The sequence below is a fragment of the Emys orbicularis genome, chromosome 1 (genome assembly GCF_028017835.1).
Source record: "Emys orbicularis isolate rEmyOrb1 chromosome 1, rEmyOrb1.hap1, whole genome shotgun sequence".
Taxonomy (NCBI): Eukaryota; Metazoa; Chordata; order Testudines; family Emydidae; genus Emys; species Emys orbicularis.
The window spans coordinates 158961465-158988709 of NC_088683.1; the positions used below are offsets into that span (position 1 = coordinate 158961465).

General features: G+C 44.9%; 1 protein-coding gene across 1 annotated transcript in view; it reads left to right on the forward strand.

The window, feature by feature from the left end:
* The first annotated feature begins 4695 nt into the window (after positions 1-4695).
* CD58 (CD58 molecule) overlaps positions 4696-27245 on the forward strand; it is a 68219-nt gene continuing 45669 nt past the window's right edge. The window contains exons 1-3 of the mRNA XM_065418041.1: positions 4696-4750; positions 19610-19921; positions 26916-27164. Coding sequence (XP_065274113.1) covers positions 4696-4750; positions 19610-19921; positions 26916-27164 — 616 coding nt within the window. The remainder of the gene's footprint in view (positions 4751-19609; positions 19922-26915; positions 27165-27245) is intronic.

Genomic DNA, 27245 nt, shown 5'->3' on the forward strand with positions numbered 1-27245 from the left:
TGAAAGCACCTCTGAACTCTGAGTCTCCACTGACCAAGGACAACACTGGTGCATGTTAATGAGGCTGTTAAGAATGCTGGAGACACAACACAGTTTATGCAAACAAATATGGCTGTGGCATCATACTTTAAGCAAGAGATACCACACACTACAAACTGGAGGCCAATGTTAAGTGCATTGGCACTTGTTCATCCTGAAGTTGAACACTAGTTCTGAACAAGACCAGCAAATGCTCACTATCTTTCTGCAAGAAACTCAACTGACTGGCTAGATGCATGTGGTGCAACAGTGAAAGACTTCAACAGTTGAAAAAGTGAAGAACTCTCTCACCACATTCAAAACATTTGCATATATGGCTGATGAATGCACTGATGCAAATGGGCATCAAGTATTAAGTCATTGTGTATGTTATCTTGATGTCAGTGGTAGGCCAGTAGATTCATTTCTAGATGTTCAAGTTATAGAAGACACATCAGCTGCATCTGTGACAACCCACATCTTAGAAGAGTTAAATGCTTATCAATTGGACCCCAAACAGATGGCTGCTTGTGCATTTGATGGAGCTGCAAACTTCTTTGGAAGACATGGTGGAGTACAAACTTTGCTCAGAGAAAAGTGTAACCCAAATCTCTCCTATACACACTGCAGAGGCCATCTACTCCAACTAGCGCTAGTACAAGCTGCAGACTCTTCAAAAGACATTAAAAAAGCTATAAATTTAATGTCTTCATTATATTCTTTTTTCTGCAAGAGTCCAAAAAGACTGAATATCTTGGAAAAATATAGAAGATACACTTGGACTGAAGTTCAAATTAGTCCAACCTGGGAAAACCCTCTGGCTTTCTCATGAGCGATCCTTGGCTGTTGTCTTAAAATTACTCCAGCCGTTATTACTGGCTTTGGAAAGTATCTACCAAGATGGGATGGATCTAAGTAGTGAGGCTGGTGAATTACTTTTGCTACTACGTTCAGAGAAGACTATTGCCATTCTCTCTCTTGTAAGTCTACTGCTGAAACCACTTGGGTCATTGTCAAGGCTGTATCCCCACTTTGAACTTTAGGGTACAAATGTAGGGGCCTGCATGAGGACTTCTAAGCTTAACTACCAGCTTAGTTCTGGTCCGCTGCCACCATTCCCTACCCTGGGAAGCTTTTAGAAACCTTTCACCAATTCCCTGGTGAATACAGATCCAAACTCCTTGGATCTTAAACAAGGAGAAATTGACCCTTCCCCCCTCCTTCCTTTCACCAACTCCTGGTGAATACAGATCCAAACCCCCTTTGGATCTTAAAACAAGGAGAAATCAATCAGGTTCTTAAAAAGAAGGCTTTTAATTAAAGAAAAAGGTAAAAATCATCTCTGTAAAATCAGTATGGAAAACAACTTTACAGGGTAATCAAACTTAAAGAGCTCAGAGGACTCCCCTCTGTCTCAGGTTCAAAGTGTAGCAAACAAAGATAAACACTCTAGTAAAAGGTACATTTACAAGTTGAGAAAACAAAGTAAATCTAAGACGCCTTGCCTGGCTTTTACTTACAATTTTGAAATAAGAGAGACTTGTTTAGAAAGATGGGGAGAACCTGGATTGATGTCTGGTCCCTCTCAGTCCCAAGAGCGAATCACCCCTTAAAACAAAGAGCACACACAAAAGCCTTTCCCCCCCCCCAAGATTTGAAAGTATCTTGTCCCCTTATTGGTCCTCTGGGTCAGGTGTCAGCCAGGTTACCCGAGCTTCTTAACCCTTTACAGGTAAAAGGATTTTGGAGTCTCTGACCAGGAGGGATTTTAGTACTGTACACAGGAGAGCTGTTACCCTTCCCTTTATAGTTATGACAGTCATTAAACAATGCCATCCAGGAATCTGCTACCATAGGCGCTGACTCTGTGGGTTCTCTGGGACTGGAGCACAAATGGAGAAAAATTAGTGGGTGCTGTGCACCCACCGGCAGCTCCCCAAGGCCCCCCCTGCTCCACCCCCCGGTCCAGCTCACCTCTGCCTCCTCTGCAAGCGCGCCACCGCGTCCTGCTTCTCCCCCCTCCCTCCCAGCGCTTGCGCCGCGAAACAGTTGTTTCGCGGGGCAGGGGGGGAGGAGGGGGAATGTGGCGCGCTGGGGGAAGAGGCGGGGCTGGGGTGGGGATTTGGGGAAGGGATCCAATGGGGCAGGGAGGGGGCAGAGTTGGGGCAGGGACTTTGGGGAAGGGGTTGGAATGGGGGAAGGGCGGGGCCAGGGTGGAGTCGAGGCGGTGCCAGGGGCGGGGACAGGGTCGAGTCGGGGCGGGGCCAGGGATGGGGGGGTGCGAGCACCCACTGGCGCCGGAGAAAGTTGGCGCCTATGTCTGCTACAACAGTAGTAGATCTTTGTACAGCAATAGAAGCTACATTTGGATCAATCAGAGAGCTATCCATTGAAAAACTACTGGAAGAAGCAAAGACTTCAGTCCAGAAGTTGACTAATTAAGGCATTTATATTGAATCCTTAAGTGAAGAGGACAAGAAGTGTTTGTTAAGACAACTGAAAGAGTACACAGACTTAATTCTTAAAAATCTACAACAGCGACTTCTAGATTCTACTCAACCCCTGCATAGCTTTTACAGATCCCTATTCTATAAAACACCAACAGTTGAGTGAAGTGAGGCACTACCAGCAATGGGGGCTCCCATGTGCTCAGGACAGAATAGAGTATTTGAACACAGAGTGGAATATCATACGATGAATGAATGAAGATTTGACTTCAACTTCTTTTTTATCATCACTAGTGGCTCGACCCGATCTTTATGCTATGTTTTCTGGGATAAAAGAAGCAGGAATTCATCTCTTGCTACTCCCAGTCACAACAGCTACAGTTGAGCGTTCTTTTTCATCATTGAATAGAATTTTGTGTTCTGAAAGAAGTCGCCTTCTCCCTAATCATGTGAATGAACTAATGAGCATATCAACGGAAAGAATGGAAGTACCGGACACACGAGAAGCCACCAAAGATTAGGGTTACCATCCGTCTCTATTTCCCCGGACATGTCCGGCTTTTGCGTCTCTAAATAGCCGTCCGGGAGGAACTGGTAACAAGGTTAAAATGTCCGGGGTTTTTTCCTCCCTCTCCCTCCCTCCCTCCCTCCCTTCCATGCAAAGTGCGGCTGCTGATTGGGCGGCTGGGCTGGTTGAGCCGCTCCCATTGGCCTCCAGCAGCCAGAGCCCTCCCCTGCTCCCCCCTCCCTCTGTCTGCAGCCCTGTGTAACACACAAACAGACCCACCGGGCAGCGTGTTTTGCCTACACGTGGAGCCAGAATGGTAAGGGGAGTCCGGGGGGGGGGGGGGGGCAGTCAGGGAGCGGGGGAGTGTTGGATGGGTCCCCGGCCTCCACCTGCCACACCCCCTCTGCGCGTCCCGCCCCATGGACCCCTCCTCCCTGCCTGCTCTCCCTTGCCTGCTTGTACTGCCAGAGCCAGCAGCAACTGCTGTCTACTGCCCCCGGGTCCTAGCGTCCCCCATCCACTAATGGGAAGACAGGCTGCCCTTACCCTGCCCTTCCACCCTAGCCCTGAGCCTCTCCAATGCCCCAAAACCCTCAGCCCCAGCCCTCATCCCCCCGCACCCTAATCCTCTGCCCCAGCCCTGAGCCTCCTCCTGCATCATGAACCCCTCATCCTCAGACCCACAGCCCTCACCCCTGCATCCCCTCCTATCCCCAAACTCCCTCCCAAACCCACTCCCCCCTTCCCACACACCCCCTCCTGCCCTCAAACTCCCTCCCAAAGCCTGCACCCCCTCCCTTTGTACCGCCTCCCACCCCCAAACTCCATCCCAGAGCCTGCACCCCTCACCTCCTCCTGCACACCCACCCCCTGCCCCAGCCCGGAGCCTGCACCCAGCACCCAAACTCTATCCCAGAGCCTGCACCCCTCCTGCACCCTAATCCCCAACCCAGGACCTGCACCCCAGACCTCCTCCCCCCACCCAACCCCCCTCCCAGAGCCTTAGGCAGGTGGGGGAGGGGGGGGTTCTGGGCACCACCAAAATTTCTGCAACCCTGCTACCCATGCGAGTGGATAAGGGTCAGGGCAGTCAGGGGACAGGTAGGATCCTAGGGGGGGCAGTTAGGGTGGGGGGTTCTCAGCAGGGGGCAGTCAGGGGACAAGAAGCTGGGGAGGGTTGGGGTTCTGAGGGGGGCAGTCAGGGGGTGGGAAGTGGAAGGGAGTGGCTGGGGCGGGGCTTCAAGAAGTTCATTAACAGAGTTGTGCAAAATTATAAAAAGGAACCAAGAAGGATGTAGATGTCATACTTCATAGAATGCTTGAGTATCCAACTTTAATTTGTATGATTTTAAAACATGAGTTAAATCTAATAAAATGGTCATGAAAGAGTTTTCAGTTTTTACTATGGTGCCATACAGCCCACCTTCACCCTCACGGTCTCACCCCTCATTGGCCCTGACACCCCCCCTGTAAATTCGAACACCCCCCAATTTCAATTCCTGGGGGGAAAACTGGGCCGGACCATGAGCAGATCCCGTCTGCGGCGGCGCATCGCTGTCTCTAGTTTCAGTTTCGCTCTGAGGGGCCGGGGGGCGGCGCTGGCTGCACCTCGCTTGAGCGGCGCCATCTGGGTTTGTGCAGCGCGGCGGCCCCGGAGCAGAGTGGAGCGAGCCCGCCGCGCCCCCCGGGCCAGCGCAGCCCGGTCCGGCCCCGCGAGCCGACATGGGCCTCGCCTGCCGCCTCTCCGCGCTCGGGCTGCTGCTGAGCGCCCTGCTGGGTAAGGGCGGCTCCCTCCTCCGTCCCTCCCCGCCGCGCCGCCGAGACCGCGCGCGAGAACCGGGCACCCTGGGGCCCCGACCCGCGGCAGCGCTGCGCAAAGGGGGTTGCTTTGCCCCGGGGTCCGGGCTTCACTGGGGCGGGAATTGCGAGAGAACTGGAAATGCTGACGCTGGGTCCCGGGGCAGTGAGACCCGCCCCGGCCCCGTTACTCAGGGGAGCGGGTGGAGGGGTCTTCCTGGAATTGTTTGTTATAAAACGCCTTTTCTCAACCTGGAGAAGTTGTTTTCAGTCTGAATCAAAGTGACGGGTCGGGCCAGCTCCCACTGCAATTACAGGGAAAGCCGGGCTGCGTCCAGAAAAAGGGAGGGCGACAGTGGCTTCTTCCTGCTTTGCCTAGCTGCTCCCTGCCTGTGCCAGTGTCTTATCTGGTACCAGTTGTGCAAAAAAAAAAAAAAAAAAAAAAAGTTTATGGCTCTGGAGGCTTGCCAGCCCCACAGAGGCGACACAACTGCGAGCTGAAGTCTGTTCCTCTTTGTGTCTCAGGAACAAAATTGTTTGCTAAGTTCTCAAACCTGCAATTGACTTGACGGGGGCAAACCCAGGCATTACCCCACTAGCTTCACTGGGTCTCAGTGCAGGTGTGTGCCCACATGGAGTCATTTGCAGGATGAAGGTCTAGGTCAGGGGTAGTCAATTATTTTCTGACAGGGTCCAAATTTCTTGGTCAGGGTACAGGCAAGGTCCAGACTCCAGAGAAAGTAATAATAGTTTAACTTCTGTGCCAGGGAAGATAATGGAGCAAGTAATTAAGGAAATCATTTGCAAACACTTGGAAGGTGGTAAGGTGATAGGGAATAGCCAGCATGGATTTGTAAAGAACAAATCATGTCAAACCAATCTGATAGCTTTCTTTGATAGGATAACGAGTCTTGTGGATAAGGGAGAATCGGTGGATGTGGTATACCTAGACTTTAGTAAGGCATTTGAGATGGTCTCGCATTATATTCTTATCAATAAACTAGGCAAATACAACTTACATGGGGCTACTATAAGGTGGGTGCATAACTGGCTGGATAACCATACTCAGAGTGTAGTTATTAATGGTTCACAATTCTGCTGGAAAGGTATAACAAGTGGGGTTCCGCAGGGGTCTGTTTCGGGACCGGCTCTGTTTAATATCTTCATCAACGACTTAGATATTGGCATAGAAAGTACGCTTATTAAGTTTGCAGATAATACCAAACTAGAAGGGATTGCAACTGCTTTGGAGGACGGGGTCGTAATTCAAAATGATCTGGACAAATTGGAGAAATGGTCTGAGGTAAACAGGATGAAGTTTAATAAAGACAAATGCAAAGTGCTCCACTTAGGAAGAAAAAATCAGTTTCACACATACAGAATGGGAAGAGACTGTCTAGGAAGGAGTATGGCAGAAAGGGATCTAGGGGTTATAGTGGACCACAAGCTAAATATGAGTCAACAGTGTGATCCTGTTGCAAAAAAAGCAAACATGATTCTGGGATGCATAACAGGTGTGTTGTGAGCAAGACACGAGAAGTCATTCTTTCGCTCTACTCTGCGCTGGTTAGGCCTCAACTGGAGTATTGTGTCCAGTTCTGGGCAGCATATTTCAAGAAAGATGTGGAGAAGTTGGAGAGGGTCCAGAGAAGAGCAACAAGAATGATTAAAGGTCTAGAGAACATGACCTATGAAGGAAGGCTGAAAGAATTGGGTTTGTTTAGTTTGGAAAAGAGAAGACTGAGAGGGGACATGATAGCAGTTTTCAGGTATCTAAAAGAGTGTCATAAGGAGGAGGGAGAAAACTTGTTCATCTTAGCCTCTAAGGATAGAACAAGAAGCAATGGGCTTAAACTGCAGCAAGGGAGGTTTAGGTTGGACATTAGGAAAAAGTTCCTAACTGTCAGATTCATAGACTTAAGGTCAGAAGCGACCATTATGGTCATCTAGTCTGACCTCCTGCACAATGCAGGCCACAAAATCACACCCACCCACTCCTGGAACAAACCCCAACCTATGTCTGAGTTAAAGTCCTCAAATCGTGGTTTAAAGACCTCAAGGTGCAGAGAATCCTCCAGCAAGTGACCCGTGCCCCATGCTACAGAGGAAGGCGAAAAACCTCCAGGGCCTCTGCCAATCTTCCCTGGAGGAAAATTCCTTCCCAACCCCAAATATGGCGATCAGTTAAACCCTGAGCATGTGGGCAAGACTCACCAGCCAGCACCCAGGAAAGAATTCTCTGTAGTAACTCAGATCCCACCCCATCTAACATGCCATCAGGGGTGGTTAAACACTGGAATAAATTGCCTAGGGAGATTGTGGAATCTCCATCTCTGGAGATATTTAAGAGTAGGTTAGATAAATGTCTATCAGGGATGGTCTAGACAGTATTTGGTTGTGCCATGAGGGCAGGGGACTGGACTCGATGACCTCTCAAGGTCCCTTCCAGTCCTTGAATCTATGAATCAGATTTCAGGGTCTGTTCAAAAGTGTCTGGAGGTCCGGATTTGGCCCATTGTCTGCTGATTGACTACCCCGGCCTAGGTTTCGATTATTTACACCTCTGTAAACCCACTGAGGAAAATGGAATTACACAGATATCGTTAAGGGACTATTTTAGCTCAGAGAATTTTAGGTGCTGGTGATGATGAATGTGGCAGAAAGAATCCAGCTGAGGTTTTGCAGGGCTGACCTTTAGGAGGGAAAAAAAAATTGACCTGTAAATTGAGCATATTTAATCTGGAATCACTGAGGCCTGGTCTAGACCTAAAATTTAGGTCGACCAGGGCTGGATTTCCAATCAGGAACATTAGGCACATGCCTAGGAATGCCGTTCTAGTGGCGCCTTACCTCTATAAAACTGTGTGCAACACAAAGGTCAGCTGTAGGCATCGGGGTGCTGAAGATGCTGTGCCTAGGGGTGGGTAAGGTATAAATCTGGCCCTGTGGTCGACCTAGCTATGTTGCTCAGGGCTGTAAAATATTTCACTCTCTGAGCACAGTAGTTAGGTTGATCTAACTCCTAGTGTAGACATGGCTAGGCGACGGAAAGCTTCCTTCTGTATTACCTACATTGATGAGAAAACCCCCCCTGTTGATGTAGGGAGCATCTACACTACAGCACTGCAGCTGTGCTGCTGTAGTGTAGATATCCCCTGAGAGACAACAGGACCCCAGGATGTGAATTTTTCAGAGCCAGTTTTCATGACAGAAACACACTTTAAATAATTGCCCAGGTTTATAAGCTTTGGGGCTTTTTCCAGCAGAAGAAATACATTGGTGCTGCAGTGCAGCATCAGAAACACGTGGTGATGTCACAGATCTTATGATTAAATGTAGTGATGTCTCATAAATGGTCAGGATGAGGTAATGTGGTGGTGTTCATTCACATCCTCCCCTCCCCCAGTTGCGTTTGGGACAGTAAAAATAGCCTTTACACAGAGTTGTTGTGTACTTTACATTTTGTCTGTAATAACTCTAGGGAAGTGTTGAACTTCCTTGCATTTTGTTGATAGAAATTCTAGACATATTTGGCATTTCTTTATCAGAGTGGGATGAAAATACTGAATGTGACAGAATTATTCCTGGCTACTTGATACCAGCATTTCCAGGATGGCTCTAGTAAATTCAGGTTGACCCCACAAAATTGGGGGCAGATGGCAACCTTGCATGGTTTCTTTTAGGAACAGGTGAAGGTTTGTTGTGATCATAGTAGCATTGCAGAAGCTGGCAAACTATACTTCATGCCTTCTGTGGCACTGGCTCATTGGCTTTGGTTAGATTTGGTTACTGATAAAATGGTGAATGTTTTGTATTCTGGGTTTTTACTTTTCTTTGAAAAACAAATGATCAGTCACAAGAGTTCTGTCTGGTTTACCTACTTTAAAGTAAGATTTGGAATTTTGGCAGGTGCTTAAATAACTAGTAATATTTCTCATTAAATATCAGATAGGTGACATTTTCCTCCCTCTGCCTGGAGAGATACAAACTTTTGACATAACTCGTCAGGATAAGGAATATGAACAAAGTCCACCTTTTGTTATGATGTTGTCTTTGCTCTATTACTAACTGTTTCAAACCATCCCTTGAGATTACCTTCCCTGGGCTCCATATAAGGTCTCTGGAGATAAGCCTCTCTCATTTAATAACCATTGTGGGCTCCTATTCTGCAACTGGAGCTATGTGGATGGACCCCTGCACTTGCACAAAATAAAGTCAGTGGTGCTCTGCATGTACTCAGGAATCCACCCTCATGCATCTAATTGCAGGGTCGGGATCTTGGTGTCTGTACCCTAGACCTGCTGACTTGATGTTCAGCAGTTTTTTGGGCAGTGATATAGATCTGGGTGTGTGTCAGCATCATATAAATTATATGCCAGTATCATATTGTTTTTAGTTATTCACTCTTTGAAAGATAGCAAATTATCTGAATAAGTATTTATAAATTAAAATAAATTGCAGTGGCACGTACAGGCCAACCAGGACAGGGCCCCATTGTGCTAGATCGTGAAGAAACATATAGCAAGTGACGTTCCATGCCCCAAAGAGCTTACATTTTAAAAGAGCACATAACAGGTGGATGAGGTAAATAAGGGGATCAGGGTGGGGGCGACAGGATAACAAAAATAGTAGGATGGGCACAATTCTTAGCTAATCACAAACTGAAATCACAGCTCACCAGCTGCCACCTCTATGGCCCACCACACCATAGTATCTAAGTGCCGCCTCCTTTAAAAGAATTTAAAGCCACACTATCTCTGCTTTGTCTTCCTGAGTCTGTCTATTTTTGTCCCCTGCTCTTGCCAGTGTTTGCCCAAAATGGCATTGATGATGAAAGTAGCAAGTTGATAGGCAAGGTGATAACGTTCTAGAAATGCCAAGTACACACAGTAGAAGCACACTGGCATTTCTAGAGCAAATAAGGCCCTGTTCCTGCCACTTGTTCATCTACAGACTGTTGCACACTCACAGAACCCCACTGAATAAATTTTACTCTGCATGGGTGCAGGATCAGGGCTCAAATGAGTATACCAAGAGTGAAATCCTGGCTTTATTGAAGTCTCCCATTGACTTCAGCAGGGCCAGAGTTTCATGCCAAGATTACAGAGGAGAAGTAAATAGACATGTTGAAGAAATAATGTTTCCACACACTCACAGTGTGACATGTGGACACATTGGCTGGTGGATTCTCTCTCGAGAGTTAGGAAACTCTTCTCCATTGTTCCTGGACTATTTTACCTGTCTTTACCTGTCTTTTACCTGACATTTAAAACCTTAGTCTTTTCCTAAGATCATTTGAATTTTGCTATATTTTCTCAGTACTTAGGTTGTGGGAGGGAGGGTTTCCTTTTGTTTCTCTTCCAGTTTGGAGAAGAGGAGATGTGAACATTCTTAAAATCGATGCAGCCTGTATGAAATAGAGAGGTACTTTATTCTGTGTTGATAAGTGGACAGAAGGATAGTGGTGGGCAGCTCTCACGGTAGAGGAAACACACTTTCTTTCCCCACAATTTAAAGGAGACCTGGAAAAAAAAAAAAAGTCTTCTGCCCTCCTTTTCCCTTTTATGCTAGGTAAGGAAAACCTGATAATTTTTTAAACAAAACGTCCAGTTTTTTTTTAGTTCCACTTGCTTTTACCTTACAAATATGAGGAACATCTGGTCTTTGATTTTGTTGGATGTTTCCTTGGGTGACTCAGATCTATTGGGAGTTGTTTCAGTTTTTAACTGTAGGGGCAGGAAAATTGACTCTTTAATAAACAGATATTTTCTTCCAACTGAATTAAATAGGTGTTAACAAAACCAAAGAGTTTTACACAGTTGAATGAAAATTCCTTTCCCTCTCAATTATTCGGGTTTCATTGCTTCATATCTATGATGAAGTAATCCCATATAACCATCAATTCTCCATTGAGTTCTCCAGGATAAACAGGGCAGACAAGACCTGAATTGCTAATGTAAAAAATGTAGGAAAAAAACAAAAAACCCTAAACAAACACAAACCTTTACAGCCCTTCTTTATAGATTAAAAGATAAGCAAAAAGGGGCATAAATCCTTGTTTCCCCTTTGCTGGATGACAAGGGAGGAAAAAAACCTAATTATTTCATTAATATGTCTATTGTCAAACTAACCCAGCCTTTCTGGAGTAAGTTGCTCTGGGCCAAATTCTTTTGTGAGCTGCACATATAGATCTTTGGCCCCTCTGGTTCACAGTGTGGTTAAAGTTCTTTGCCACAAAAGCACTGCTTTGGCCACTTGCTATGTCTACCTTCATTTTGGAGTGAGCAAAGTGAGCCTCCCAGCCTGGGTCGACAGAATTGGGCTATTGGCACATGTGCTAGTGCTCTAAAATAGCTGTATAGACAGCGTTTGAAGCTGTGGCTTGGGATCTGAAGCCCACTCCCCTCCCTAGACTCTAGAGCCCAAGCTCCAGCCTGAGCCACAGCTTAAAAGAGCTATCTCTATAGCTACAGGCATGAGCCCCGTTAGCCTGAGTCTGTTAGCCTGTCTGTGAGGCTTGTTCCCGCTTACTCCAAAATGCAGTGTAGACACACAAGATAGCTACTCCCCAGGACCTCATTGCCTATCTGCTTAAATGTTAGCAGCATTGTGGTAGCTGTGCTGGTCCCAGGATAAGACAAGGTGAGTGAGGTAATACCTTTTGTAGGACTGTCTGTTGGTGGAAAGGACAAGATTCTGCGTTTCACAGAGCTCCCTCTAGTGTGGGGGGAGGGAACTATTACATCAATAATTTCTAATTAATTGTGAATGAATAACAAGTAATAAGGTTGCAGTGAGGTGCAGCACCTTACACAGAGTTTTTCTGGGTGGTGAGAGCATGAGGTGAAGTACGCAGGGCTAAAACTCTCCGGTCATAAAGATACAATGTAATAATAATAATAATAAGTGTGAGGGTGTTTAGATCCATCAGGCCTCTGTTAGAACTTTAATAATGGGTGACTTGAAGTGTAGCTTGTTCTAAGGCAAACAAAGGAGATACTAATTTTGGCTTAATTCTGATTAATAGAGTTATCACAGAAAGTAGGTGAGGCTGTGGCAATAAGGCTGTGTCCACATTTGCCTTTGTTCCCTAAAATTTCCCCCGGGGCTAGCACTTCCAGGGATAGCAACAGTGAGAGTGCTAGTGTAGACCAACATTTTAGCCCCTGTGTCATCTAACATTGCTCAAGTGTCTAGACTTCACAGTGGCTAAATGCTGTCAGCTGCCTAGTGCCTTGTCTCACACTGCTAGCGCTGCTGGAGTGGAACCGGTGGTAACAGTGAGAAATTTCAGGGTTAAAAAATCCATAATGTACGCAAGACCCAACAGTGGTTATGCCCAGAGGGTAGACTAGAGCACTGAGCATCAGGAAGGGGAGTTTTAAAATGAGGGCAGCTCAGAACAACTAGGAAGTAAAGGTGGAGTTAAAGGGCAAAGGCACAAGAGTTAATCTTAAAAAGCGTCCTTTCAAACCTGGAAATCCAGCCTAGTGGAGATGTGAAATGAAAACTAAGAAAATGTTTAAGGAACAAAAAGCCAAAAATATAGAGACTAATAGAAAGTGGCTCAAGCTGCAAAGTTCAGATCTACATCCAAACTGCCCCAGAGTCCTGACTTCAGAGGTCTTGTTTGGGGGTCATTTTAGCAGTGAGCTGCAAAATTTGGATCAGACTGGTCTCTTATTTTGGAGATGGAAATACAGAAGATTTCTGACTTTGTTGTTATGAGTCATCTTTAATAACCAATCTTTTAATTAAAGAAGAAGCAGCGATGAACATGGAAGAGGGTGGAGGGGACTAAGGAGAGCATAGGGTATCAGGAGACTGAAGGAGGAATGGATGGGAGCATGTAGGAGAATGGCGGGAGGGGTGGTAGGGGGAGGCTGGAGATGCCTGGGTGGTTCAGAAGACGGGGAGACATGGAGGACAGGGAAAAGGAGTCAATTATCTATGTTAAAAACTTAAATTTTTAAAAATGTTCTAGATATAAAATGTTAAGCACGTTGCATTCTCAATTTGGATAAAAGCTTTCTCTGCCCCTCTCTCCAGTCTCCTCTACCATCCCCTACTCCATATCACCCAAGCACAAATCCCTACCACCACACCCCCTCCACTTCCACTGAAACTGAAATGGTTTGGGCTGGAAAATAGCCCATCATGTAACCGCCAATGTCTTTGCAAGAGAATGAAAGATTTAATGAAAAAATAGTTACTATTCTTATACAGTCCTAATTTTAATATTTTTTAAAAAAGCAACCTTTATTTTCTGTGCTCTCTTTTAAATTAATTTTGCGGTTTACCAGCTCCTGGTTGAAGGCTGGTATGGGGACAATGCTCTGCTGACATTTATGGCATTAAAAAAATGTTGATAAAAATAGTATTCTACAGAAATTGTCCTAAAACTGCAGTGTCAGCAGGAACTTTTTCTCCTTATTTGTTAGTAAGGCATTTAGCACACTTTGGGCAGTGAGACCCCGAGCTGACAAATTTTGGCAGATAGATCTCTGTGTGCATGGAGCCCTTTATTACCAAGGCATACCTCCCCACCACCCAACCACCTCCTGTGGACTTGCTAAGCATAAAAGCCCAGTTTTTGTATCTCATAAGGTTTGCAGAGCAGGAATCCTCATCCGATTGCCTTTATACACCAATCCAATTTAAACCTTTGGTACTCATTAAAATAAATAGGGAAATTCACAATAAAATTGCTGGGTTTTTCTAAAGACCTGAAGAAGAGCTCTGAGTAAGCTCGAAAGCGTGTTTCTCTCACCAACAGAAGTTGGTCCAATAAAAGTATCTCACCCACCTTGTTTTATTTTTTTTAAGTTAAAGCCAAAAGTGTGTTTCAATGGTGTCTAGATAACATTCCCCCCAAAATTATACATCAGAAAAAAAATTAATCTACACTTCTGTGTGTGTGTGAAGAGAAAAAAAACGGCACACCACCACACACATTAGAATAGCGGTTTTCAAACTTTTTGAGCTGAGCCCCTCTCTTTGAGTTACAATTTTGGTTGTGCCCCCCCCACGCCCAACCCAGACAAAAATGGTGGCTTCAGTGGAGGTTGAGACTGACCCACAGGCTAGGTGGCCTGCTGAGGTGAGTCAGTGGTGGAGGTGGTGCTCCCTCCCTGAGCCCTGCCATGTGGGGCTGGCCCAAGCTGCCTGGTGTCACCACTCCCCTCCTCCCACCCTGAATGTTCTTCTGTGTCCTGCTAGGGGGTGCACCCCACTGTTTGAAAATCTCTGCATTAGAAGGTCTATAAAAAGAGTTAGTGGCTTCATTTCATCTGTAATAGAGAAGTTGACCAGGATGGAAAATTTCTACTGATGTATAAATAAATAGAAATGGGCGGTTGTTCTTCTGTGGAAAATGTTGAAATACTTGATGTCATGTACTGCATTTTAGTAGATCAGTCATTTCTAAAGGGATTTTATGCAACATCTCAGTAATATATGTTGTTTGTCTTTGGAAAGGGGGCTGGCAGGAGTGAGTGGCAGGTCTTAGCCCCTCTCCCTTTAGGGATGAAAGAGGCAGTGGGAGGTGGGGGGCAGAAGTGGGAGATCTCTGAGGGTGAATAGAGATTTCCCAGCTAGTATCAGTGCTACTATATCCTGGGAAATTTCCCAGAATCTGGGAATTTTTGAGTAAAATGTTTTGAATGAAAATTCCCAATTTCCCAAGTTGAAACATTTTACTCACAAATTCCCAGGTTTTGGGAAATTTCCCAGGATATAGAAGCACTGTAAAAAACTTTATCTGGGAATTTTTCACCAGATTTGGGAAATTTTTAGCGCTAGGTTGGAAAAAGTTGGCATCACGCTATAGAAGCAGTGGTAGGATGCCATCTTCCCCAGCTTGGTCCTGTTGCTAATTCAGCCGCTGGCAGGAAAGGTTGGGAGCCTCAGACACTCCCTCTGTCCCTCCCCATTTAGATTCCCCTGCCTGGTGAGTCTTCCTTTCACCAGCCAAGGAGGAGAAGGAGCTGTGAGGAGAGCTGAGCTCCTGCAAGCCAAGGAAAGGCCATGGAGAGAAACTGTCCCTCTGCTTTTAGTCCCTCCCTTCCCCTGCCCCCATTCTCCCCCTTTACTTTAATGGGTCTCAAGGAGGAGAAGGAAGTTACGTGGCGGGGATAGACTCTGGACAAAAGGAGAGCTGGCAAATACAATTTACTGAGCTTTTCCCTACCCTTTGTCTGTATTGTCTGCTTAATCATAAACTCTTCAGGGCGGTGAGCGTCTACTACGCTGTGGGCATGTCTACACTACAAACTTAGGTTGACATACAGCCACCACAGTAATGACTGTAGTTTTTCATGTCCACTCTATCCCCCTTCTGTTGGTGGTGCGTGTCCTCATCAGGAGCACTTGCACTGATTTGTGGGTGAGCGTGGGTGGCTGAGAGCTTGGGCTCTCAGCTCCCCAGCAGCCAGACTCCAGGTGGTTAGCTCCACGGCAAGCTGAGAGCCTGGGTGGTAGCCGGGCACTCAACTGGAGCTCCCATCCACCCTGGGTGACAGCCCGAACTGTGAGCCTGGCACAGGGTTCACAGCACAGCGTTTACCAGCCTTTCTTGTCAATTTCACAGCTCCAGCTGTGAGCCCCCTGCTGAAGAGGGGAGCTATGAAATTGACAAGAATGACAGCCAACAGTGGATGCAAGTAATGCAGTGTCTACACGGACACTGTGTTGCCCTGACTGCACCTCTCATGGAGGTGGAGTTACTATGTCGGTGTAGTAGAGCACTTACATGGGCAGGAGCAAGGCTGTAGTGTGTTCACTGCCATAATTAGGCTGATGTAAGATGCCTCGGTTGAATGACCATTTTGACTCAATGGGCAGCATTGGTCCTTGAAAACAAATAGGATGTGACAACCGTATGAAGGGGATGGAAAAAAATATGGGAAATGTTATAATGGCATGGGATTAAGCAGTGGCATATACTCTACCTGAGCACTGTGTTCAGAGTTAGTCACCTCGTCTTAAAAAGGCTATAGGGGCAGGGTGGATTTGATTGAATTAGGAAGACTCGATTTAATCATGGATTTCTACATAAAAGTGCATTCTTGTTGGTTGTTATAACCTTAATACATATTCTTCACAACTCCGAGATAGATGTAGGTTTCATTTTTAGAAGGTACACACTCTACATTTTTAAACAGTGATTTATTTTGAAAACTTTTCAGATGAGTTTTACAGCTATATCAGAAAATGAATGATTGTTTGGTTATTTCATTTACCAAAGGTAATTGAAGCAGATATTTATGAAGTCATTGGGAGGTGAACTATCTCCAATTCAACAGGTTAATTGTTAATATTTGGAGGATTTTCTTGCTATGCTGTATTAGGAGGAAAACACCACCAGACAGACATTTAAATTGTTTTATTTAACTAAAACAACAACCTTATATATTCTGGATTTTTTTCTTCAACAGCAAACATATCATATTTTAATAAAACAAGCATATGAATTTTTGAATTCAGTTAAACATTCACATTTTTTGAAATCAGGTTTGTTTTTGTTAAAATTGTTTTTAACTAAAATAGTTAAATGAAATATTTTTTTTAAAAAACAAAAATTAAATCGACGATGTCAGCCAGGTCAACATGAGAAACTTAAAATATTGGCTTCTGCAGCTAACTCAGTCGTCTTCACCTTCATTTTCCTGTTTGTTCATAATCTGGAAAAGAAAAACAAGCTTTCCTGCTTTTTCAGATCCCAAACGATTTCTCAATTTGGAATGAATTAGTCCAAAGGAAGAAAATATTCTTTCTACATCGGCAGAAGAAGCTACTGCTGTTAAAAGTGAGATTATCACTTCAACAGTCTCTGAATCCAAGTGCTTAAGTAACATCCACCAGTTCACTGGTGTGACTTTCTTTAAAACGTCATCAGCAAACATCTATTTCTTGAATGGTTCACCCTTGGCTCTGAAGTTTATTATTATGGAGGGATGATTGCTGGATGTCCATGTCATAGCCAACTCCTCTTCTTCAGCAGTTAAGGTTTGACCCTGGTACTGAGTATTGAGAATATTTGCAAGAAAATGAGCTGGAGATAGTGCTTGTCCCATTCAAGTGCTTGTCCCATGATCCTGCAACCCCATAAGATTGTGTCCCTAATCCATGAACTATTGGAACTCATTTACAAAACTTTTCTTAAACATTACATGAATATATTGTCTCATACCATAGAATTAGAATTTATAATCCCTATTCCATGATGAGATATCTTTGAGCTATAATGTTTCGTAATTACAACTATCTTTAGATAGTTTTTTTCTTTTAAAAGCATTTTATCAAAAAAATTGGATTTAAATAAAAAAAATCTGATTTAAAAAAAAAAAATAATTGATTTTTATCCACCCTGCATAGGGGAAATATGAGGCATAGAGAAGGGAAACAGAAATGCACAGGGAAACAACTACCGGAACCACAATTGTCTGCCAGAACTGAGCATTGAGAGGGTCCTCTCCAGGCTGTCTCCCATTCCTTGCCTTTCACAGTAGCCAGCCCATGGGACATGGCATGGAAAGGGCTTGTGGAGTTTTGGCACTAATGCCATGGGCAGAAGGGGTGGGGGGAGCTGGGGGTATGCTACGCTTAAAGACATTGTCCTCTGCCGAATTCTAAGATTCTGAGTCACTTGTTCTAACCATAATCGCAGTTAAAGGGGAAACTTCCCCATTGTGCACTGGGAGTCTTAAATAAATGTTACTTGGTTGCAATAGATCCTCATTTAGATCTTGAAGTCAACGAAAAAAGTCCTGTTGACTACAGTGGAGCAGGATCAAGTCCTTGATGCACACAGGACTTGAATGTAGTATCAACATTTATATAGACGTATGCTATTGCAGTACTCCTGTGACCCTAGTAGTCAGTGCTACTGTCACAGGTGGGGAAGAGGAAGAGGTAAACATGTAGCTATTGCTGAGGCAAATATTTTTTGTAACTGTTTTATTTATTGTTATATTTGCCCCCGAGGTCACATTGGGGACAATTTAAATACATTTAAGATGCCTCTAAATGGGGTGAGAGGAGGAGAGCAGCAGGAAGCTGGATGCACACCCTGATCCTGCAAACACTTCTCCATATGGGCTCAGTGGGACTACTCGTGTGTGTAAAGAAAACCTGTATGTAAGCTTTTGCAGGATCTGGGCCTGAAGGTGGAGCCTGGGATTCTGTCTCATTTGTGGAAGAAGGCAGCATGCCTCCAGTCAGAGCTGTCCTGTCCATAGGACAGATTGGAGCAACTGCCCCGGGCCCCATGCTTTGGGGGGCCCCGTGCTTTGGGACATGGGGTCCAGGGTGGCCTGGGGGAGGCTAGCGGGGGCCTTGTGCCGGCAGCAGCGAATAACCCGGCTCCAGCCTGTCCCGCTCTTCCCTGCCCCGTTGGCGTTGCTTGGGGGAAGCGGTGGAAGCCAGAAAGAGGTGGAGCAGGGGCTTGGGGGAAGGAGTGGAATGGGGGCAGAGCATGGGTGGAAAGGGGCGGGGGCAGGAGTGGAGTGGGGGCAGGACCTTGGCACCGGGGGGGGGGGGGGGGGGAGGGAATTGTCACAGGCCCTGCACACTCCTAGGGACAGCCCTGCCTCCAGTAACCTTCCCACCTGCCCCTCCTTGAACCTGCTCTAGCCACGTGGCTAGGAGTGACTGTCACTGGCTGTCTTACCAAACTCTGCTATAGAATCGGTTTTGTAACCACTGCCATCTCATCTTCATTTTGTTACAATGGTGAACAAGGTAGGTTTTTGTGTCTCTTTTGTAACACTTTTCAGCAACATATGGGGAAAATCTCCCATCCTCTCTCTTTCAGCCTTGTTTTGATTCAAACATGTTCAAGGATTCTTTGTTTTTAGTAGAATTATAGGCAGGTTTGAGAGCATCATCAATTACTAAGGTTGCCACACATTTCCCATTATAAGATCCTGTTTTCAGTTGCTTGTAACTCGGCCAAACTTTAAGCATTCAGGAATGCCACATTACCTCATGGGTGTCTGCTTCAGGCTGAAAATTTTTGGAAGATTTTAGCCAAAATGGTTCAGATGTTTCTGAGAACAAGGCTGGCGGGGGAGAATGCATTGTTTTGCCCATATTAAATTCTGGTGACCTTTTCTTTGAACGGTGCTGGTGCCCCATGCTTTTGGAGCAGGGACTTGAAATTTGGCAGGGGAGAGGGGGGCCTTTGTGTCAGGGATGTGCCTTTTACATCCTTGTGAAAATCAGCTTGAATTTGGCCAAGTTATAAGCCTTTGGGGGAAAAAATCACAATTCATACATGCTCAGTAGGTAGAGCTTTGCAACTAAAAACTCTGCAAATTCCATCCATGCTGAGCATGCTTCAGCCAGGGGCTGAGCAGGACTTTCCCTGCAATTGCTGCTGTGTACTTGGGCCAGAACAGGCCAGATCTAGGTACTGGAATTGAGAGCAGGGGACTCTTCTGTGCTCTCAATGCCCCCTTGTTGGCGCCCAGGAAGCATGGAGGAGTAAGATGCCTGATTTGAGTGTAGAAGGGTGAAGAGCTGAACTGCCTGTCTGTCTTTAGAAGAGTAGATTGGGACAAGAAGCTGAGGGGACTGAAGGCTGGCTGCAGAGGAGACTGGGAGTTGGGGAGGAAAATGGAGACCGTCTCGTAATGCATCTTCACAAGGAGGCTGAATTAAGGTGGCCTGGGCAACCTTAATTTGAGGACTTCCTAACTTTTGTGTGCTTGACTTTGCAGTCTTAATGTTCTTTTACCATTGTTTGTGTGTGTAATATGATATATAATGGATACAGAATGACTCGAACAATAGTTTAGATAACTGTGACTGATTAAATGTATTTTCTTTTTTGGCATAGTATGCACCCGCTCTCAAGATCAAGAGTCTGTGTTTGCCATTGCGGGAGAAGATTTTACTTTTTCACCAAAAGTTAACGGAACTATAAGTGAAATTACCTGGATGAAAAACAAAAATAAAGCGGCTGAATGGGAACATGATAGGTCACCTATGTATTATTCTAGCATAGCAGAGAGAGGAGTGCTTGAGACATCGTCTGGCAATTTGACCATCAAAAAGTTAAACACTGATGATGCTGCAGAGTATGAGGCACAAGTTCTGCCTGTTGGCGATGAGCTGCTCCAATATACAAAATTTGTACTTGAAGTATTGGGTAAGTTGTGGATAAGCAGCAAAAACAATTTGCAACTGTTAACTTTTCACTTTTTAAGGAGACAACTGCAAACTATCACAATGCGGAGGAAAGGTAAGAAGAATAGTAAGAGGCCAATGTGGCTCCAGCAGGAGCTCTTTAATTACCTGAAAATCAAAAAAAGAATCCTACAAGAAGAGGAAACTTTGACAAACTGCTAAGGAGGAGTAGTAAAGAATAGCACAAGCAGGGAGGGACAAAATTAGAAAGGCTAAGAGACAAAATGAATTATACCTAGCAAGGGACATAAAAGGCAATAAGAGGTTCTTGAAATACATTTTTGTTCGTCTTTCTCTTGCTCCTAATGTAGGTCCTCTTATCCTTGGGGGAATTCTGCACCAAAAAAATTAAATTCTTCATATTTTAATTGTCCTAATAACAAAATATAATCACACCAGTTTCAATTATTTTGCCCCCAAAAAAACCAGGAGTACTTGTGGCACCTTAGAGACTAACAAATTTATTTGAGCATAAGCATAAATTTGTTAGTCTCTAAGGTGCCACAAGTACTCCTGTTTTTTTTTTTTTGCGGATACAGACTAACACGGCTGCTACTCTGAAACCTGTCAATTATTTTGGTAATTTTATTTCAAGATACCTGTCAGCAAATATGTTTGTAACAATACAGACAACAAAAAAGATTCAAATGTTTTTTGACAAATAGATTCCTTCCTAGGCATATTAATACAGAACTTTGAGTAAAAATACATTTAAACCACAATATATAAACTTATTCCCCTCACCCTTGAGAATCAGTGCAAGGCTTGGGGGAGTCAGGTGTAACAGAGGAGTTGAGGGAGAGGGAAGTAATTGCTATGAAGGAGCCTGGGTATGAACTTGGAGGGTCATTGGGTGTGAGTGGGAGAAGTATGGAACATGGTTCTTTTTTTGGGGTGTGTGTGTGGGGAAACTGTTAGGGAGCCTCTCCCATACAGACCCTGGCTGACCCCTAACCACTCTCGTTCATTCAGACATATCTGCCCCTGTCCCCATGTTTCCCTGCACCCGCACTCAGCCACCCTCCTCCCCCCATGTGGCCCTGCAGCCCCTTCCCCATGTGGCCCTGTTGCCCCCACTTGCCTTTCTGAACCCCAGTCTGTGACCCTTCAGTAACCCCATATGCCCCACGCTATCTGTTGTCCCGTCCCCCCCATGCCTCCTTACCTGGCCCCATGGGCAGGGCGCTGTGAGGAATGCAGCCTCTTCTCTTCCCTATCCACAGCTGGGGCTGCTCCTGCTAGGGAGTGGCTGCTCTCTGCTCTGGCACCCCAGCAACCCCTGGTGGGCGAAAGGAGTAACTGCAGCACCTCTCTGGCAGAATGTATTTTCTGCAGAGAACAAAAAATTCTGCACGCAAGATGAATTCTGCACATGTGCAGTGACACAGAATTCCCCCAGGAGTAGTCCTCTATTTAGCACGAAAGGAGGAGTGAAGAAGAGTAAACATAGTGCCTATCTTTAAAAAAGGGAATAAAGAGGACCTGGGGAATTATAGACCAGTCGTCCTAACTTTGATACATGGAAAGATACTGGAGCAAATTATGAAACAATCAGTGACTAAAACTGAACTATACTATCTCTATAAATTGAAATTCCATGCTTGAACAATAAGTGTATAGCAGTAGGAATATGCTACCAACCATCTGACCAGGATGTGATGGTTATTGTGAAATGTTCTGGGGATTAGAGAGGCTAAAAATGGAGGAAACACAATAATAATGGGGGATTTCAACTATACTTATATTGACTGCTACATGTCATCTCAGGAGGGGATGCAGAGATAAAGTTTTCTAGACACACTAAATGACTGTTTCTTGGGGCAGCTTGTTCTGGAACTCAGAAAGGAAGAGGTAATTCTTGATTTAATCCTAACTGGAACACAGGCTTTGACCTAAGAGGTGAATATAGCTGAACTGCTCAGTAATAATGAGCATAATGTACTTAAATCTAACATCTTTGTAGTGGGGGAAATACCAAAGAAACCGACTAGAATGGCATTAAAAAAGGAGAACTACACAAAAATGAGGAAGCTAGTTAAAAGGAAATTAAAAAGAAAAGTCACAAGGGCGAAATGCCTGCAAACTGCATTTAGACTATTTAAAAACACCCTAAGAGAGGTTCAAACTAAATGTATACCCCAAATAAAAAAAATTGTAAGAGGACCAAAAAATGCCACTATGGTTTAACAGAGTAAAAGAGGCAGTTAAAGGCAAAAACGCATTCTTTAAGAATTGGAAGTCAAATACTAGTGAGGAAAATAGAAAGTATTAATAAACTCTGGCAAGTCAAATGTAAAAGTATAATAAAGCACATGTAGAAAGAATTAAGAGCAACTAGTTAAAGACACAAACTAAGAGCAAAAAATTTAAGTACCTCAGAAGCCTGCCAAACAGTCAGTGGGGCCACTGGACAATCGAGGTGCTAAAAGAGCATTTGAGGAAGACAAGGCCACTGCAGAGAAGCTAAATGAATTCTTTGCCTCAGTATTCACTGTGGAGGATGAGAGGGAGATTCCCACACAAGCCATTCTTTTAAGGTGACAAATCTGAGGAACTGTTCCAGATTGAGGTGTAAATAGAGGTGGTTTTGGAACAAACTGATAAATTAATCCGTAGTAAGTTACCAGGACCAGATGGTGTTCACCTGTCATGGAATGCATCACTTACCACCGGACTGGCACCTCCTCCAGGTTTCTCTGGAGATTAGCTTGAGGTTGAAGCCCCTGTCCGTTGTCCTGCACCCCCTCACTCCTTCTCCGCAGTCCTCCTGCAACCCCCTTGCAGCATCAGGAAGCGCAGCATCCTCTTCGTGGCTCGGCCCTCCGGCCGTGTCACTGTCCATGTTCCCCCCTTCTGGGGGAGGTTTAGTTCCTCAGTAGTCCAGCCACTTCCCCAGTGGCAACTGCAGTCACTTATCCTGCCACTTCCCCAGTGGCAAGTGGGGGGCACCCAGACCCAACCACTTCTTCGGATGCCAGTCCAGTGACACTGTGGATCACAGCTTCCTGCTACACCCCTTTGACTCTATCGCTGCATTTCCCTGAGCTGCTTCCCCGCAGCCACAGCACCCTTCTCAGTTGCAGCAGCCCGTCCGGAGCTCCTTCTCTTCTCCCCGGGATCCTGCCTGCATTACTCTGGTCCCAGGTGCTACAGGGTTGCAGCCTACTCCAGGGACTGTCTTCCCTCCTTGAGCTATTGACTCTGTTCTGCCCGAGGCTCTTCTTATATGGGGCTGCTGGGCCCTGATTGGCCGCTCCTCACAACCCCTCTCCTATTACCTGCTTTTCACGCAGCCTCTCTACATCTCTATTAACCCTTTCCTGCCCGGTGTAGGGCGGATGCCCATCACATCACCCAAGAGTTCTGAAGGAATTCAAATATGAAATTGCAGAACCACTAACTGTAGTATGTAGCCTATTGCTTAAATCGTCCTTTGTACCAGATGACTAGAGGGAAGCTAATGTAATGCCTATTTTTAAAAAAGACTCCAGAGGTAATCCTGGCAATTACAGACCAGTAAGCTTAACTTCAGAACCAGGCAAATTGGTTGAAACTATAGTAAAGAACAAAATTATCAGACACACAAATGAACACGATATGTTGGGGAAGCGTCAACACGGCTTTTGTAAAGGGAAATCATGCCTCACTAATCTATTAGAATTCTCTGAGGAGGTTAACAAGCAGATGGACAAGAGTGATCCAGTCAATATAGTGTACTTCGATTTTCAGAATGCCTTTGAGAAGGTCCCTCACCAAAGGCTTTTAAGCAGAGTAAGCTGTCATGGGGTAAGAGTGAAAGTTCTCTCATGAAGGTCCACACTTCTGGAAAGACGTGGACAAATTGGAGGGAGTTCACAGGATAGCAACAAAAATTATAAAAGGTTTAGAAAACCTGATCTATGAAGAAAGGGTAAAATGACTACATGCTTAGTTTTGAAAAAAGACTGAAGGGAGCCCTGATAAGTCATCAAATATGTTAAGGGCTGTTATAAAGAGGATGGTGTTCAATTGTTTTCCATGTCTGCTTAAGGTGGGACAAGAAGTAATGGGCTTAATCTGCAGCAAGGGAGATTTAGGTCAGATATTAGGAAAAACTTTCTAATTATAAGGATGGATAAGTTCTGGAATTCCAAGGCTTCCAAGGGAGGTTGTGGAATGCCCATCACTGGAGGTTTTACAGAACAGGTTGGGCCAACACCTGTCAGAGATAGTCTAGGTTTACTTGGTCCTGCTTCAGAGCTGGAAAATGGACTTGATGATTTCTTGAAGTCCCTTCCAGCCCTATTTTTCTGTGATTCTATAAGAAATAGAGGGGCAACAATATTTATTGGTTTGTCAAGGGAAAGAGAAATGCTCAAATATCTGAAGAAGGGAGGGTGTGCTAATCGAAGTAGCAGACTGGGAATCAGAACTCAAGAGATTCAATTTCCAGCTTTGCCATTAACTCATTGTGTCATCTTGACTAGTCACTGAGGCCCAAATTTCCAAAAACAGCCTCTCATTTTATGTGCCTTAATTTTTGGGTGCCTATTTCTAGACTCCTAGGGTCTGACTTTTAGAGGTCCTGAGGAACCACAGCTCTCATTGACTTCATCAGGAGCTGTAAGTGCTCGGCACTGCTGAAAATCAGGCCCAAGTAGTCTAGAAATGGACACTGGAAAATGGAGGCAAACAAATTCAAGGCCTCTTTTGGAAATTTAACCTTTAATCTCTCTGTTCTTCAGTTTTCCCCTGTGTAAAAAGGAGTTTAACACCCACCTCAGAGAGTGGTTTTGAGAATTAATGTTTGTAAATCTCCATAAAGATGAAGGATCCACACAAAGTATTATTATTCATAGCGTAAGGAGGTTTAAGACCAACAGGGACCATTAGATCATCTAGTCTGACCTGTATGTCACAGGCCAGAGAATTTCACCCAGTTATCCCTGTATTGAACCCAATAACTTGTGTTTGTCTAAAGCATATCTCCCTGAAATGCATCCAGTCTTGATCTGAAGGTATCAAACGACACACGATCCACCACTCCCCTTGGTAATTTTTTCCTAAATTAGTCACCCATTGTCTTGTAATATGACAACAGAAAGTCTGAAAAGCTTAAAAATGAAAAAAAAATTAAAAATCAAGAAAACTTATCAGTAGCAAAAACACTTTAAGAATCCAAACCCATGGAAAAGGTGAAAGTGTCACTCTCTTATCTCCAGCAGATTCATGTCTTTATGTTGTAATGAGGTATAGCAATGGGTCTATGGAACAAAATTCACTTTGAAGAAAACAAGCTCCTCACTTTTTGTTCGTTATTTAGTTGCAAGGCTGTTAGTTCAGCTAGCTAGGCTAAGCATGGGCCATATACAAGGCACGGCATTTTCTTAACAAAAACTAATATTTCGCTGGTATTTGTGATACAGTTAAGTAAGACTAAGGATCAACCGAAAAGCAGCCCTCATGAACCCTGCTGGCCTATGCAGCCATGGCGGTTGCTTCTGATTCAGAGGGAGAGGTACTCCTATGTTTAACATAGGTGATGGCATAAGAAGATGCTTTCCACCCAAGAACAGATTCAGTGGGATAAATTCAGAGGCTATGTGGTGTAAGATATAGGCCAGTAAGAGGGGAGTGTAACTGAGGCTGGGGGAGTGTAAAGTAGTATACCTTGCAGACTCAGGGGCTGGAAGACAGAAATACAGCAGGAAAAACAACTAACAGGAGGGTGTCAGAAGGTGTATGTAAAGGTAACCCCTCTCCCCCACCACACACTTTAACTTATGTCATGTCCACTCCTCCCACAAGTGTGTAAATTACTTACACCCTTTTAGCCTCCTTACACCCATTTCATGGTGTGTAACTTGTACCACTTTCTACAGCATCTCTGAATTTGACCCATAAGCTTTACATTTCTCGTTTCCCATCTGTCTCTTAGCTATAGCTCTGTCATAATTTTTGTTGCAAAAAATAATATCTTTCAAGTTGCTGGCTGCTGGGCCCAGAAAAGTTACTTATTACCTTTGTATCAAGTGGGTCAAGTTTCATAATCAGGCAGTCTTGACTGAGACACCCTGTCACTGGTGCTGGGGAGAGGTATGACCAAAAGTGAAAGCAATTCCTCTTGTGACCAACTTGCCAAAAAATCTGTTTCTGTGATTGCTGATTTCTCACTTGCTCCATTTGTGCAATCTGCAGCTAGGACATCCTCACAACAGCAACTGGCAGAGTTTAGAGCACCACTGGTCATAAAGTGCTCCCACCCTGCTTTCTTTATGGTAGCTGTCTAGAACTGGGTTTCTCAAACAGGGGTCGCCGCTTGTGTAGGGAAAGCCCCTGGTGGGCCGGGCCGGTTTGTTTACCTGCCCCGTCCTCAGGTTCAGCTGATCGCGGCTCCCACTGGCCGCGAATCGCTGCTCCGGGCCAATGGGGACTGCTGGAAGTGGCGGCCAGTATGTCCCCCAGCCCGCGCTGCTATATACCATTACTATAGACTGTTGTCGTACCCTTTTCACAAGGGAAAGCAGCACCATAGGGCAGAGAAGCAGAGTCTCACCGTAGGTCTTTAAAGAGTTGAGGGTTGATCCATCAAGGCCTCCCTACAAAAGAATTCCCATGGAAATAATTGGGAATGCTGCATAGTACAGGAGGCTGCACTTTCCACAGGTTGGAAACACTCGTAGGATTGGTCCTATTGTGAAGTAAAAAATAGCGACGTCTGCACTTGAACCTGCTACCTTGAAAGCTGGTGTCCTGTTAAAAGAGCTGGGCCCCCAATATAGTCTAAACACTTAAGTTTGTTGTGTGTGTTACAGAACTGTAAGTATTGTTGTTGCTGCTTGGTGACTGAACCAAATATCCCCTATGCAGCTGGATTATGTTTTAAACTTTACACCCACAAACAGCTAGAAAAAGTGCTCTTGAAATGCAAAACAAGGTGAAGTCAAACTAATGTAGATTTTTTTTTTTCCATCCAGATCCTCCTTCACCATCAGTATTAAATTGCAGCGTCACAAATGGTCAGATTAGAATATCATGTGAGATACATTTCTCAAAGGATGTGCGCTACAGTTGGTATCGGGATGACAGAAAAATTATTCAGGCTAATAATCCTGTGCTTGAACTTAAAGAAAATGCAGACCGCCCAGAGAAAGTTTTGTGCGTCAGAGAAGTCTCCAAAACAAAAATCAGCGACTCAATCTCTCTGAGCGCATGCTTCCCAGAGCGTAAGTATGTGGGTAAAAAGGTGTATGTAACAGTGAGAGGGGACCAGGGACCAAGCTGGGAAATGAGATGTTCATTCGGAC